At 48.9% G+C, this 15947-nt stretch overlaps 1 protein-coding gene across 2 annotated transcripts in view; it reads right to left on the reverse strand.

Moving 5' to 3' along the window:
• Window positions 1-345: 345 nt before the first annotated feature.
• The window catches only part of PRMT8 (protein arginine methyltransferase 8), a 208106-nt gene continuing 192504 nt past the window's right edge, over window positions 346-15947 (reverse strand). Inside the window, exons 8-10 of one of the 2 annotated variants that reach the window (XM_010359170.2) lie at window positions 11330-11480; window positions 1984-2105; window positions 346-1219 (exon numbers count right to left, since the gene is read on the reverse strand). In XM_010359170.2, the coding sequence (XP_010357472.1) occupies window positions 1136-1219; window positions 1984-2105; window positions 11330-11480 (357 nt within the window). In that variant the 3' untranslated portion in view covers window positions 346-1135. The remainder of the gene's footprint in view (window positions 1220-1983; window positions 2106-11329; window positions 11481-15947) is intronic. The other variant, XM_010359171.2, reaches the window with a different exon arrangement.

Genomic DNA, 15947 nt, shown 5'->3' on the forward strand with positions numbered 1-15947 from the left:
AGTACATCGTATTTCCATCCTTCATAGATTCCACTCTTACCTCGCCTGGACCAAGGCTGGACATTTTCCTAACAGGTCTCCAGGCTATGCATAGCCTCCCATTCTGGTGCACTCTTGGTTAGCTCCTGTCCCCAATCCCAGCTCCATGACCTTCTTCTCACCCTCTAAGGCAGGACCCCTCAGAGACCATGGGAGAGATGCTCTTAGGCCAGCCCTGACCTCTCTGCTGAGGAGCAAACGTGAACCCACATAGGTGCTGCTGCCCTTGAGTCTCTACTCCATGGTGGCCTCTGGCTTTCCCCCAGTCCTCCCACTTCACAGCACAAGGAACCAGCCATCCCACGGTTTTGTTCTCATGTGTGTTTATTGAGTGCCCACGGAGTCCGTGGTACTATGCTCAGGGTTCAGAGCCACAGTCCAGTCAAAAGGAGACCAGAGCTAGTACAGAGAATGTTTCATAGCTGCTTAACATCTGGTAAGGGGTGGGGAAGGGGCGAACTAATCACAAAACAAATTCCTATTCAAAAGCAACAGAATCTCCTCTGAGAGTAATATATATTCTAGGCACACGCGCACGCACACACGCACACACCCTTCTGAGTGAACACCTAGGTCTACCCACTTGGTTGTATATGCATGCATATACAGGTATCTGTGGGTAAATATCAACTATGTGGCTCACATTCACACGTGCACGCACACACACACCACCGCACACAGATAATCTGGCTTATGCTATCAAAGATGCTATGTCTCCAGGTTCTAGTGGAAGCAATCTGTCCTAGACACCCGCAGCATGCAAAACTCAGAAGACCCGGAGAGTCACAGTTAAGGAGGAGACAGGGAGACGCAAATACGTTTCCACCCTCGGGGCCCAGCCACAGCACGCGAGGTCGCTCTTTGTTGGCAACACAAAGCCTTCGTGAAGGGCTCCCAGGGCAGAGCGGAGGGGCTGGAGGCCTTCTGTCCAGTGGCGGAGTCCGCGGGAGCCCTGGGGAGTTCACCAATCTTCAAGGCAGAGTTGAAAACTCTGGTTTTCAGGTGTGTAGTCCTGCAAACGGTATTCTTTGGGACGGCACGGCAGATCGAGGCGAGAGTTCCTTTTCTCCTTGCTCTCTGCAGCTTCCCACGTGTGCTAACGCATTTTGTAGTCATTAGATACAGATGTTTCACACAGCTGTCCCTTAAAATCCAAGTCTACTGTGAAATCGAGGTCTCGCTGTAAGGCAAAGAGAGAGCGAAGGGTCAGGCAGCCGTCTGGGTACGAGGCCACAGCCCCACTCTCTGGCACCGCCTGCCCCCGGCACCACAGGGATGGGTAGCACCGGCGTCTTAAAGCTTTCTATCTAAGGGGTTCCCCTGAACAGCCCACAGGAATTTATTCTGCTCCCTCCTTGTCTTCACAGGAAGTTCTTCCATTTCTCCCTAAATCCTTCCTGCTCTAATAAAAAAAAAATGTTCCGAGTTCATCCTGGAAGTAAACTGGTTGAGGTGGTTGAGTGTTCTATGAGGTGACCTTCCGAGCATTCTGCAGATACTTTTAGCGCACATGCCCACACCTGGGGCTGCCCAGAAAGCGCCAGCCGGTCTCCCTCGCACTAGGCCAGCTGAAGAGATACCAAACATCCTCCAGCCACCAGGAGCTTATCTCCTGGCCCAGCTCATGCTAAATGAGGTAGGACCCATTTATTTGAAAGCCTCTCACAGAAAGAGCTGGAAGCTGTCTTCAAAGCCGAGACAGTCCAGAATTGGACCCAGGGAAAACCTCTATTTGCTGAGTTTTGAGGGATCAAGCCTGAGTCCCTCAATGAGGTCCAGTCACGTCCACATGTGGCTACCAGCTGCCTCCCTCAGTAAGTTTCTGATTGTTCCCGAGACACTTAAGAGTCTGGGCAAGTGAGTCCTGAGTGAGCCAGCTCCATGGGGACCTTCTCCCCTATGTCCCTGGCCCCGCTCTGTGACACAGGTGGCCTCGGCACTTACCACATTTTTGGCATTTGGCTTCATGGATATGGTCCCATAGATTTCCTCCCCCCTCCGGACAGTGAGGTAATCTTCCAAGTAGAAGACAGTCTGCTTCCAGTGGGTGTAAGGAGCATCAGGGGCTGAGGGGTAAAAGAACAGGGGAGGTGGGAAGAAAGCGTCAAAGATGATGTCTCCAAAGGGATGAGGCTGGGACCCTGCATAGAAGTTACTGGGCTTCCCCCGGGACTCACTGAAACCAGCCGCCCCAGCACTCTTGTTGGGTCAGGTGCATAGTCCTTACAGCCGGCCTCCAAGCCCCATGAGAACTCCCACTCAGCCCCAGTGGCCTCACCTCCCATCACATCTCCATCCCCTCAGTGCTGATCCTAGCTGGGGATCAGAAGACAGACAACCTGATACTACAAGTTCATAGCAAGGGATGGATGATGAATGCCTTGTCACCCACTAAATGCATCGACATACCTGTGTCTGAACATGCTGCTGTTTTTAATTAGTTCAACAGAATGAAGATGTTCAGACAGCGTGGGGAAGGGATTTGTAGAATAGGACCTCCTATCTCCCCTTAAATGTCATCATTCATGCAAACCCCACTGCTAAACCAGTTTCCCCAGATCCACTGATAATGGCAGGTACTTGGTCCTCAATCTTACAAATAGCTTTCCCTGCTGGGCACACATAGTGGCTCATAGCTGTAATTCCAGCTACTCAGGAAGCTGAGGCAGGAGGACTGGTTGAGCCTGGGAGTTTAAGACCAGCCTGGGCAACATAATGAGAAAACTAGCCGAGCGTGGTAGCTCACATCTGTGGTCCCAGCTACTCAGGAGGCTGAGGCAGGAGGATCCATTGAGCCTGGGAGTTCAAGGTTGCAGTGAGCTATGACTGTACCACTGCACTCTATCCTGGGTGACAGAGTGAGACCCTGTCTCAAAAAAAAAAAAAAAAAAGCTTTCCCTGCCTGCTTCTCTATGCATGAGGAACTAAACCTAGCACCTTGGCCCAGGGTTTCAAGTGTATCTTCCTAACTGGATCAGAAAGAAATGAGCGATGGTTCTTGTCCCACAGCCCTAATGCTGGCCCACAGCTCATTCATCCTGCATGACCCAAAGCCATAGTGGTACTTGCACCTCCCCCACGTCTGCCATTGAGTCTCTTCCCTTCCCTCTCAGCACACGACATATTCTCCCATTAAATGTGAGGGATCCTGCCTCACAGGCCATCATCCTCGCCAGCAGCTGTCTCTGAAATTCTTCCTCTCCCTCCTTTCCAGCCTCTCACTTCCTCATCCTTCCTCTGGGAAGCCTTGTCTGACCCGCAAAACCTGGATTGAGCGCTCCCAATGCACCCTGACCTTCTGTTATTGCAGTGTGTATCACACAAGATAAATGTCTTTCCCCCACCCCCATTTGTCTGCATCCTCCATGGACTGCAAGCTCCATGAGGGCAGGGACTGGGCCAGCCTTGCTTCCTCGTGCCTGACTCTGTGCTTGGTAGATCTATGAGTATTGAATACATGAATGATGGCAAGAACCCAAAGAGCAAGTGTCTGTGGTGTTTCAATGTACTCGTACGTGTCCAGTTACACTGGGGCCCTTTGGAATCTAGACTGTAGAGGAACCCATCTTATTACAGGAAGTTCCTCTTGGTTTGGGCTGTTGCATTCCTCTACCAGGATTTCCTCTTTTTTTTTTTTTTTTTTTTTAAGGACCAATGATAAAGATGAGAAGACTTGGGGATAAGATAAGGGTCTTCAAAATACTTCAAAAACTGTCACATGGAAAGACTTACATGTGGCCTTATCATGGCTTTGGGGGCAGAGCAAAGGCTAGTCACTAGGAGTCATTAGAAGGCAGATTTTTAATTTACCAAGATGAATTAGTGCTGTCCCACAATCGTATGAGCCACCTGAGGTCCAACCTGGCAGGTGTTCACACAGCACCGACTGGGGCTTTATCATGCACTGACTTAGACCTGGTGACCTCTAAGAGCTTTCAAAACCCCAAGGCCTAGTTTAACAGCACTGAAGAGTCTGTCTTTCTCTGCCCTTCACAATGAACTGGCTTGATCAAATGTCAGTGGTTTGGAGAGAGACTCAAGCAGCCCTCCATGTGTGCATTTGGGAAATCAATGCAAACTCAAGGTCACGGGGAGAAAGTGCAGCCTGCACATTTGGAAGGGGAAGGAGGATCATGAAGGTGCAGTCTGTCCCTTTCAGACCCTGCCTGGGTTCCTGAACACATCCAGCCTTTCTGCCCTCCAAGGCATACTGCTGTCTGCAGACAAAGTCCCCCTGCTCCCAACAACCTTCTCTGCCAGCTACCTCTAAATAGTCAAAAAAGATAGTTTCTAGTTATGTGTGGAGACTGTCAGTGTATGACTGACAGCACTCTCGCCCCCACTTCCACCTACACCAGCTCAGACAGGTGTCTCTCTCCTGTTCCTAAAGACCTTCAGGCAAGGGAATTCAAGCAGCCTCCTTCTGTCACCTAATCCGATGCCTTAGGAGACCGCCAGAGGCTTCCTGGCCCAGATTTGCCAGCCATTGGGTCTGCCTCTGATGGTAGTCTCCAAAACATGCCGGCTTTGAGCTGGAGGAAGATGATTATTTCCCTTGATATCAACATCAAAGGGTTAAGAACATCCAGGCCGGGCGCGGTGGCTCAAGCCTGTAATCCCAGCACTTTGGGAGGCCGAGACGGGCGGATCATGAGGTCAGGAGATCGAGACCATCCTGGCTAACACGGTGAAACCCCATCTCTACTAAAAAATATAAAAAAAAACTAGCCGGGGGACGTGGCAGGCGCCTGTAGTCCCAGCTACTCGGGAAGCTGAGGCAGGAGAATGGTGTGAACCCGGGAGGCGGAGCTTGCAGTGAGCTGAGATCTGGCCACTGCACTCCAGCCCAGGCGACAGAGCGAGACTCCGTCTCAAAAAAAAAAAAAAAAAAAGAACATCCATAAATATCTCATTTCCATGATGGGTCCATTAGCCATGGACTAATTGTCTAAACCAGTTTTCCCAATCCTGGTTCTCCATCAAAGTGCCCAGGAGAAACTTAGTAAAAGTCAGTATTTTGATTCTACTCCAAGAGATTTGAAGTCAGTAATTCTGGGGGGCGTGGAGGGGCAGCTGATGTAGACACACAGCCATGGCTGAATCCCAGTGCATCTCCTGACCTCCTTTGGGAAGGTAGAGTGGGAAAGACATTTAATTAGGTGACAATAGCCCAGTGTCCAGTCTCCACTTTGCCACTGACTTGTGTGACCTGGGGCTCCTTTTCTGCATCTGCAGAATATGGGTCATGATATTTATCTCCTGAGGTATTGTGAGGATGAGATGAGATGAGAAGGGTAAAGGATTATAGACTAAGGATGACCAAACCTCCTGCTGTGCCCAGGACAGTTCCAGTTCGCATCTGTTTTCCTGGCATAATGATTAATAGCTCTTCCCTTCACCTGCAAACGTGTCCTTAATGGAAAGATGAGTTACACAGCCACCCTACCTAAAACATATTAGGCCCATGTTAGCGACATACCAAGCCATTGCATCAGGCAAGTCTTTGGTCATTACAGTGGTATATGATTTTATTAGTTCATCAACTATGGCTCTGGCCTGCAAAGGTATGCCGCCTCTCTCTAGTGGTGGAGAATGTACTGGAAAGGATCCAGAATGTCACCGTGCACAAGGGTGGGCATAGAGTTCTCCTTGTCAAGGAGGAAGGCTTTCCCTTCCTCCGCCCCACCTCCATCTATGACCATCCAGATTGTACAACCGGCTCTGAAGATGTACAACCCTATTCTGAAGATGCCTCCCTGCTCTTAGCATTCCGGCCCCACATACCCCTTTTCTCCCTCCCACAAGTCCCTTCCCCATCACAATCTCTCTGATTCTAGGCTTTAGGCTGCTTTTCTTCTACATTTTTGAAGTGAGCATGACCAGTACCACCTGCAGCATTCCCAGTGCCGTGCATCCATTCACCATTCCACAGACTTCCACTTAGGATGCCTGCCACAGGCCAGGTATGGCTCTAGAATTGGGGAACAGCAAATGGGATGAACACCACATTGTGCCCTCCTCCCCCGATCATACAGCCTCAGTGAGAAGACATTCAAGCAAATAGTGAGAAGTTGGGTGGGTGCTGTGACCAAGGAGGGGGCTTGGGAACACAGGGAGCTGAGGGTGCAAATGACAGGGCCTGGCCTCTCACCAGAGTTTTCCTGGTGCTTTTGGGAAGGGAGTGGGATCCTGCTTCCCATCTCACTGATCAGTGACTAAGTGGCTGGTCATCCTTTCTGGGATATAATTTTTCTAGCTGTGAGTTTGGAATTATATTCCTCAGAGAATTCACAGGCCTTTTGTAGGATGGAGGACTATGCACCAAGAAGCTTCTTTAATGTGGGAAAATGACTCAATGTCACAGGATGTCAGTGGCAGAAAGGGGCTGCCTGAGCCCAAGGCCCAGAAAATAACTTGCTCAAAGTCCTCTCCAATGTCTGATCTGCCTACCTTGCTGATACCTGAAAAAACTAGGGCTTGCACCCAGGCCTGCTTCTGCTGGGGCTCCTGCCCTTCCACCGGCTACCTGACTTTCCTGGATTACATAGCAGCCCCAGAGGCCCCAGTTCCCACTTCTACTCCCACCCCACTGAGGATGTGTTGTGATTGGGGGGCACTGTGCCCACTGGCTGCCACAGCCTGGAACCCTGGGTGTCTGTGCCTATTTGTGACAGATTCTGCCTGGAGCTGCAGAGACATCAGAGTCATTAGAAGGGATCGTTTTTCAGGTTGTGTGGTATGGAATGTGCTTCTAACTGGCCCACAGAGCGTGCTACCGCTGGGCTGAGACAGAAAACTCAGTTGGGGGTTGATGTGGAGGGACCACACACAGCAGGCTACACTTTGCATCAAGTTCAAAAACGGCTGAGACCAAACAATACCTTGGTTAGGCACACACATCCATGTGATCAAACTTTTCATAAATAGCAAGGGAATAAGGGACACAAAATTCAGGATAATGTTCATCTATACGGGAGGTAGGAGGGGGTGGGGCATCCAGGAAGATGCAGAGGTGTGGTAGCATTTCAGCCATTGAGTCAGGGCATGGCTTGAATTAATAAGTGTAAGCAAATTAATGTGAATATGCATTAATTTATTTATACTTAATTATCATTGTAATCATATTACAGTTATTACCATGGTCTTTCTAGTTAATATTTATATTTTAGTGAAAAACTATTTATTTTTAATATTAACTGACGTATTTACCTTCTAACAGTAATACTAATACATTTATTTTATTTATTAGTTTTTATTAATCTATTTTGTTAGTATTTATTAATTCATTCTAGGTACTATTTTATGTTCTAGTTAATAGTAATTAATTTATAATCTGGTTGCTGAGTTACATGGTGAATTCATGGATATTCATTGCACTAATATATAAATTAGCAAAAAGTGAACCATGAATGGTCCAATAATGACATATGGCATGAGCCAAGAATTAGATTAAGTCTGTGCATCCGAGATCCACAAAAACAGAAAGTGTTACTCAGTCAGTTGTCAGAGTCTAGATGGTCTGAGTATACCCCGCTGTTAACCCACATTAACTGGGAAAGAAGTTGGCTATCTGCTAGAAACAGAACCCCCATGCTGACATACGAAGGTGGCTGAGAAAGCAACTCAACACATTATTCTCCCACCCCCATTGCTACCCATATAGGCATGTGCCAAGAAGAGGGATCTACGTCAGCCAGAAAGCAAAGAGTCTTGGTGAGGCCTGAGGGTATACCTGAGTGAGGAGCTGGAATAGCCTTTCTGGAAGAAAGTCAACATTGGTCAAATTCTCAGCCCTCTGGTTCAGGGCAGTCTTGCACAGAGGCAGTGGTCCTCAAGCTGGAACATGCATTGCCATCACCTGGAGGTCTTGTTAAGACACAGACTGCTGGCCCCTACCCCCAGAGTTTCTGATTCAGGAGGTCCAGGGTGAGGCTTGAGAATCTGCAACCCTAACAATTTCCCAGGTGATGCTGATGATGTTACCTGTCCAGCGACCACACTTTGAAAACCACTTCCCTAAGGCATGACAAACTGGAGACTGGAGGACCTCCACATGTCTTTCAGAACCTAAGCATGTGGAATTCTGTGCAAAAGGGAGGAGGTATAACACCATAACTGCAGAAAGACAGAGGAACATGCTCACAGCTGGGTTTAGATCCGTGGTCTTTGAGCCACGTGGGACTGTGGTGGGAGTGTGACCAAAGACTAGGAAGGAAAGCCACTGAGTTAGAGCCTTCAGCACTCAGGGCAAATCCTCACCATCTTTCAGGCAGCCCAGAGCTGATGTCTTGATTCTGGATGTGAGCTTAATCCAGGCTCCTCCACATGGGACCGTGAAGAATGTCATCCCTGACACTACAGAGCCAGGGAGCCATCTCTAGACAGTGTCCAGCAGCTGTTTGCTTGACTTTGGGGACTAGAAATATTAATAGATCATCTCAAGGAAAATAAAACTCTGGCTGAGAGTTGCAGGGATGGAGACTGGGCTTTGGAAACTTAGAACTTTTTCCAGAGTATCCTTGCCCACCGACTTTCTCATCACCTACAGCAGGTCAGGTCCTGGGTTAGACATCATCCTGGTGATTGAATAGGCAGAGCCAGCTCCTGTGACTTCATCCCTAGCTTCCAATCACAGCCACTGTCCCCAAGAAAGCTCCTGCCCAGCTCCCTCACTACCCCCACTCTCACCATTGCTAGGCACAGTCTTCCCAATCCTTCAAGATCAAAGTGAAACCCGCTGCTCCTGCCCACTGGAAAGACATGTACTGCCCCTGTGAGGAGGGCAGCAGCAGATGACCCAGATCAGAGCAGGAAAGCACCAGCACTGCCTGGCTGACGGAGACCGGAAAACCCTCAGTAGTCAAGAGGCATTGGTTCTGGGAAAAGCCTTTCTGTGAAGAGATAAATCTGTCTCTTGCCTCTCTTTCCATAGGTAAAAGGGAATCATTGAGACCAGCCTGGGCAATGAGGCAAGACCCCATCTCTACAAAAAAAAAAATATTAAAAATTATCCAGGCATGGTGACATGTGCCTGTAGTCCCAGCTACTTGGGTGGCTAAGGCAGGAGGATCACTTGAGCCCAGGAGGTGAAGGTTGCAGTGAGCTATGATTGCGCCACTGCACTCCAGCCTGGGAGACAGAGTGAACCTTGTCTCTGAGAAAAAAAAGAAAAAAAGCATCATTGTCATCATGGCTTCTGGAAGAATCACGTCCTTGATTTCTGGTAGAACTCACCTCCCCACTCCCGCTACTAGACATGCAATTACTCACCTCCTCACCCCCTGATGACATGTTCCCAATTCCCAGGAAGACTCAGTAGGAACACATTCTCAAGGGCAGGGTTCGTATCATCATACACATCTTAGAGCAATTTGTTAAGAACTGTGCTTTAGAAGCCCAGAATGCAGAGATCACTGAGATCTGATCCCTACTCATGCAGGAGACTGACGGTTGCAAGAAAGAGTGAAAATGCTGAATAAACAATGGCATAGGCCCTGTGTTGGAATCCTGTGTAGTTGTTTAAAAAAAGAAGCTAGGTATCTCTGTGAGGCTATGAGAGTATCACCAAGATAACATTGTTAAATAAAGAAAAGGTAGCTGAGGGCGGTGCGGAGGGTAGGATCCAATCTAAGTTTTAAAACATGGTGTAGTTTTGATACTGTCCTATGCTTACATAAGACACCATCAATGGGGCAGCTGGGCAAAGGGTTCACACAACTCTGTGTACTATTTTTACAACTTCCTGTGAATCTATAATTATTTCAAAATAAAAAGCCAAAAAAAGAGGCGTCTATGGATATGCATGTGCTTGTGCACCCACTGAAATCTGGTGGAATGATACAAAAGAAATCATCAATAACAATATTTGCCTCTGAAGAGTGGGAGTGGGATGCGTTGGGAGTGAGAATGTTTTCTTTGACTTTTTCTGCCCTTTTGTCCTGATTTCTTCCTGCTGTTGTGCATGTGTCTCACTTGAAACGTCACCATGACAGGCACATGCACAGGATGTCAGGGAGCCCTGAGGACGTCGAACCTTGACCCAAAGGGAAGTGGGGATCAGGTAACCCCTGAGCTGAGACAGGAAACCAGGTGAAGAGATGGGGCAGGGGTGGTGTTATCACCTGAATTGTAACCCCCTTCCAAATTCATGTTGAAGTCCTAATCCCCAGTACCTGAGAATGTGACTGTATTTGGAAAAAGGGCTTTAAAAGAGGTGACTACTTTCATCCAGTCTGACTGGTGTCCTTAGAAGAGGCAATTGGGACACACATGGAGCCACCAAGGGCTCATGAGCACAGAGGAAAGACTACGTGAGGACACAGCGAGAAGGTGGCCAACTACAAGGCAAGAGGAGATCCCTCACCAGAAATCCACCCTGCTGACACCTTGCCCTTGGACTTCCAGCCTTCAGAAATGCATGTGTGGTTAAGCCCCCAAACCTGGGTAATTTGTTATGGCTGCCCTCAGAGACTGACACAGGAGAAGAGGGGATGATGAGAGCCTCTGACAAAGGCCCCTCCCACCTCCTGAACACACCTGGATGGACAAGGACTGATGTGTGCAGAAGCCATGGCCCAGAGGATGAAGAGGCCTCACTGAGTTGAGAAGTCAGCAAGGAGCTCGGTGAAGCTGGGCCGTCTGTGGGGTAGATGGGAAGGGGCTTGGCCAAGAGGGGTGGTGAGGAATGAGGCTGGAGAGTGGACCAGGGCCAGGCCATGGGATCCCCATTTCCCGGGCTTATCTACTGCAGGCAGCGAGGCACCTCGGAAGTGGGGCTGGGATTTGGGAGTGGGGTGATCTTGGGGGAACACCATCAGAGATTTAATGAAGGATGGGTTGGTGTGAAAGTAAGGGAGAAGGGAAGGAGACATAAAGACCAGTGTGCAGGCTGCTGCAAGACAGGCTGTGTCCTGCACAGAGGCATGGCAGTGCAGACTAGGCTTATTCAACTCCATCCACACCCACTACACAGAATGTGCTCAGAAAGTGCTACCTGAACAAATATGCATTTGAAGGGTCTCAGGACCCCTTCATGAGCCCTACCTCCTGACTCTCCCTCATCCAACACACTCTCAACTTGGGCTGTAACAACCACAACATTATTTACCTTCCCCTTGGACAGCACAAGTGTAGGGATGCACGGTTCCTCCATGGTAGGAGAGGTTGATGGGTGTCACCCAGCTAACACCCAGCCCCTTCTCCCCAAGTCAAGGCCAGCTCTGGTCACCCCACAAAGACTTGAGGAAGGATGGGAGAGGGAGGAGGCTCTGGGAAGCAACAAACAGCTCACCTGTGGAAAACCCCATTTTCTTGTGGCACTTGGTAAATTCAATATTAAAATAGGTGACCAGGGCGTGGACGTAGTCGTTGCGCTGTATCTGCAGGCAGAATGCAGATGTGAACGAGAGCTCTTCCGTCTTCACTGTGTAAATGTCCACCTCCTGCAGCCCAGAGAAGAGAGAATGCCGGGAACTTATCGCCTCCACCATGTCTGCGTCCCGGTCAGCAGCCTCGTTCTATGAGAGACTGTGGTCTGTCAGCTCTCTGAGGGATATCTTTATTCTTGGGGTGATTTCCCAGGCTCTCCACCACCCTCCCAATCACCTCCTCCATCCTTTCTAGGGTGGAGTATGCTCAAACAATGATGCAAATGGATTTGAATCAAAACCTGAGGGGAGCAGGATTCAGAAGGTAAATCTGCGGGGGTTTGGGGCGACAGGGGGATGATGGGGAAGGGAGAGAACAGGAGGATTAATTAGACAATGCATCCCTTCACCTGTCAGAGCAGCCTCGAGTGGTCCACCCAGGCACTGCTCCATCCATCGTTCTTAAAAATGTGGTCCCTGAAAGATCAGCACCAACGGTACCTGGGGGAAAATTCTGAGGGGGTCAGACCTGCTGGATCAAAATGGCAATCTGTGTTTTATCAGGCCCTCCAGTGATGTGGATGAACCAGACTACCCCTTCCCCAATTTTTTGATACTCAAGTTCCCAGCAATAGGAGTTTCAAGGATGACATTAGGAGTAAGGACCTGAGCCCGCAAAGTCACAGACTGAGCTTAGGAAAGTTCTGCTGGCCATTTTTCACAAGGCTGGACTGTTTTCAAAAATAAATAAAAGTGGAAAATAAGAAGTGAGAATTTTCAGTTCTGGCTGGGGAACGTGGAACATGAAGAACTAATAACTCTAAGAATTTCAACTGGAAAATGGCTGAAAATCAATCTCGCACGGGGAACAGGTGGAATTGAAAGACGTCCGCACTGTGCTGTTCTTTTCTATGGAAGAATGCTGGCCTGCTGCTTGCTGCCCGTGAGGCAGGTCAAACCTACCAGAGCCCAAGAGGCATCCTGACAGATTCTAGGGAGGCCCAAGGAAGAAATTCCCATTAGTCAAGGTTGCGCGGCAAGGACCTCTGTCCTGAAAACTCTGTAAGAGCCAGAAGGCCATCTGTGTGCCTGGATGGTTCCACAGGGACCTCCTGAGGCCCAGAAGATGGAATTGTTAGCAGAAATTAGGAGAGAGGGACCAGAGGGTAGGAAAACAAGACCAGCAAAGCGATTAAAAGGCTTTTGTCTCGATGTATTTCTAAGATAAATAAAGGAAAAACAGATGCAAAGTATCCTGGGGCCTTCAAAGAGAAGTCCTAACTCCACCAGGGTGGACAGAGAAAAAGTGATTAAGGGAACCAATCAGATGAGAGTCCTGCTGGGATCTGGGGTGTGCAGCCATGACATCCTCTGTGGAAGTTGAGGCTCTCTGACCGTTGATTGGGAAGAAGGTGAGATTACAGGTTTAGGGGAATGTGGGAGGCCCTTGGTGAGGTCACATTCAAATGCCAATTACACTGTGTGTCTAGAGCCCAAATATGGGGAGCAAGAAGTAATTGAATGGTGAGCCCTTGGTCAAGCATGCAGAATTTGATGGGCTTATAAAGCCCATCTTCTTAAGCTGAGCCTTTTATCCAAGGCAAAAACCTCCTCTCTAGTGGCCATCTAGAGCTTGCTGAGCACCCATCTAGAGCTTGCTGAACACCCACCTAGTGCTTGCTGAACACCTTTAGGGATGGAGAATTCACTATCTGCCAGGCAGATCAGTCCATGTCCTGGAATCTCCAGTCATTAGATCCTTCTTCAAAACTAATGAAGAAAGTTCACACTCATCCCTCTGTAACTTCCACCCACAGAAGAAGCCAAATGTCCGTTCCAACTCACACAGGTCCCTTAAACCTTTTCTTCTCCAAAACAAGCTTTCTCTGGCTTTTTATTCATTCCTCATAAGTCATGATGTCTGACCCCTCATCACCCGGGGCCTTTCTCCTCCGGGTGGGTCCTGCTACTTGCAAAACTGAGCGTTACACTGACCACACCAGGTCCTCCATTTCCCTCCACTGGCACATACTTATAGCAGCCTGTATTCCCAAAGAGCACACTGCTGGCTCAGCCTGCATTTAGGTCTGCCAAGCCCCTTCCTCCACCACAGCCCTCAAGGGTAGGGGTCCTTCATTACATGTCATCTGTTAGTGTGGGCCATTGCTCAAATCTAGGAAACTTTTATACTGAGTATCTGTCAGCCTTCATAATGCTCATTATCCCTCCCAGCCACATGGCCACATGGTGTCCACAGGTTTCCTCCAGCTCAAAAATCTCTTAGGACAAGCCTTGGTTGCCTGTATTGTTGTTAATGGCATCACAGTGTCTACCCTTACTGACTTTTCCATCACCTTCTCAGGGCCAGTCAGCCAGGCTCCAGGCCCTTTCCAAGGTCCCTGGTATCTTTCTTTCTTGGTTCCCTTGGTCACCAGTGTAGCACAGCCTTCCAATCTCGCTGCTGGCTCATCTCAGCAGCCTCATCACCTTCACGCTTGCCCTGGCCGGTGCACTGGAGCCCTTCAGTGGCAGAAGCTACACCTCATTGGCCTGTGTATCCTCAGTGCACAGCAACACCTGATAGACAGCAATATGTGTTGACTCATCAATCATCTTCTCAGAACAAGTCTCCCTGCTTGAAGACTTCCTTCTTTGCTCAGGCCCCTCTTTCACAACTAAGATTCATCCAGACTGCATCATTCTCTGGATCTATAACCTTCAATGACTCCTTATGGCCTACAATCTAGATGTGGTTACTTTCTCCTTCTATCACATGCGCGCATGCACACACACACACACACCTCACCCCATCTGGCAAGAATTCCACCTCTAAAGGATCTTGCTGTCAGATGTCCATCAACCAAATGTCAGCTATCAACTCTTATAGCTGACAGCGTTCAATAGATCTCTGGGACATTTGCATCTTAATAGAGGCCTCTGATGGAACAAAAGCCTTTGGGACCAAAAGTATTGAAGCTGCACATTATGATGGCAACCATAAAGGCAGGTGGTCTTTTGGAGTGGGGGTCCAGGCCATCTGTGAGGATGGGATCAGCTGTAGCTAGGCTTCAAAGACAAAAAGGTCCTCTGGGCTTAGGTCTCCCAACCCCCAACCAAAGTCTACACATCAGCTCCAGTTACCCTGACTCCCCAGAGCCCAGCCCCATTGACTAGGAGGCTTCCTCTTTTCTGCAGCAGAAACAGCAGCTCTGAGACCCAGGGAGACCCACTGACTTGGCCTCAGGTGACCCGCTTGAAACAGAGGGCTCTGCCAGCATAAATTTACTCAGAATTGCCCCTGGCCGCTGCAATCCCCACCACTAAATAATGTTACAAATGGATGTCTCGGAGCAGAAGTCTGGTCAAAATAGAGTCTTAATTATAATAAAGTGTCACACTCTGCAATGTTAATAATGATGAAAATAGCAATTAAGTGTGTGAAGAAGGGCAAGTGTTTTCCCAACAGACTCGGCAAGACGTTGCTTAGCACATTAGCAGGAGAGAGCTGGCGGAAGGGCTCTCCTGGAAGCAGAAGCAAACACATACAATCGTTCTCCTTCTCAGGAACATGGAGGAAGAAAGGGACCAGCGTGGGACAGGAAATCATCACAGGTCACGAGTCCTGAGACAGAACCAGAGCCCCGGGAGTTTTCATAAGGAATGTACAGAACACACACCCCTCCAGCCACCCCTTGGCTGCTTTGCCCCTGGATACACTCAGGTCTAACCAAGTGAAAGGCCCTGCTAGTTCTTGCCTGGAGAGTGGAGAGCCAGGATAGTGGCTGACATGTCTGGCAATGCAAACAGAAATGCAGTGGCCACCCCTGCCAGTGGGGGCTAGGTCGAGGCAGAGAGTAACCTGGGTCCAAGAACATTGAAGGAATTTTATCCCCAAGCTGAAGCCATTACATACAGATGCCTACTGGTAAATGTCACTGCCACATGTCATTTCGGCAAATTCAGTTGCTCCAGTAGACTTCTATCTATTCTACATTTACAGAAGTGCCTTGCACTATGGGTGAACTTCTTGTTGGGGGTATACTTTCCTCGTTCTTGTTTAGGATGCCAAGGAGGAAGAGGCTTCAGGGACAGAGGGACTGGTACGAAGAAACAAAAGGAGACATTTGCTCACAATTAATCCTGCCTGGACCCAGAAAAAAGACTGAATGAAATAGTAAGAACCCTGTGAATGGAGAGTCTGAGGCTTAGACTCAAAGCCAAACCTCTCAGGCAGGATGTTACTAAAGAAGGGGGCATCTGATGGGGTCTGATGAGGTTCATTCTAGGTTTATTTGCCCTGTGAGGTCCCTTCTGAAGGCCACAGTGACACTCCATCACAACAGGTGCAGTTCTTCCTAGCAAGGCTTGTGTCCAGGACAAAGGACAGTTTCCATGTGGGCAAAGCAGCAGTTGTACCAGTCTTTCAGAAACCTCCCCACATCCTTAGAGGCTCTGAACTCCAATCCCTTTATCCTACTATAAATATTCCAGTTCAGCACCCTGCCCCAACACTTTCAGGAAAAGAATGATGCGTGCAGGAGC

The sequence above is a fragment of the Rhinopithecus roxellana genome, chromosome 10 (assembly GCF_007565055.1).
Source record: "Rhinopithecus roxellana isolate Shanxi Qingling chromosome 10, ASM756505v1, whole genome shotgun sequence".
In the NCBI taxonomy this organism is placed as follows: Eukaryota; Metazoa; Chordata; class Mammalia; order Primates; family Cercopithecidae; genus Rhinopithecus; species Rhinopithecus roxellana.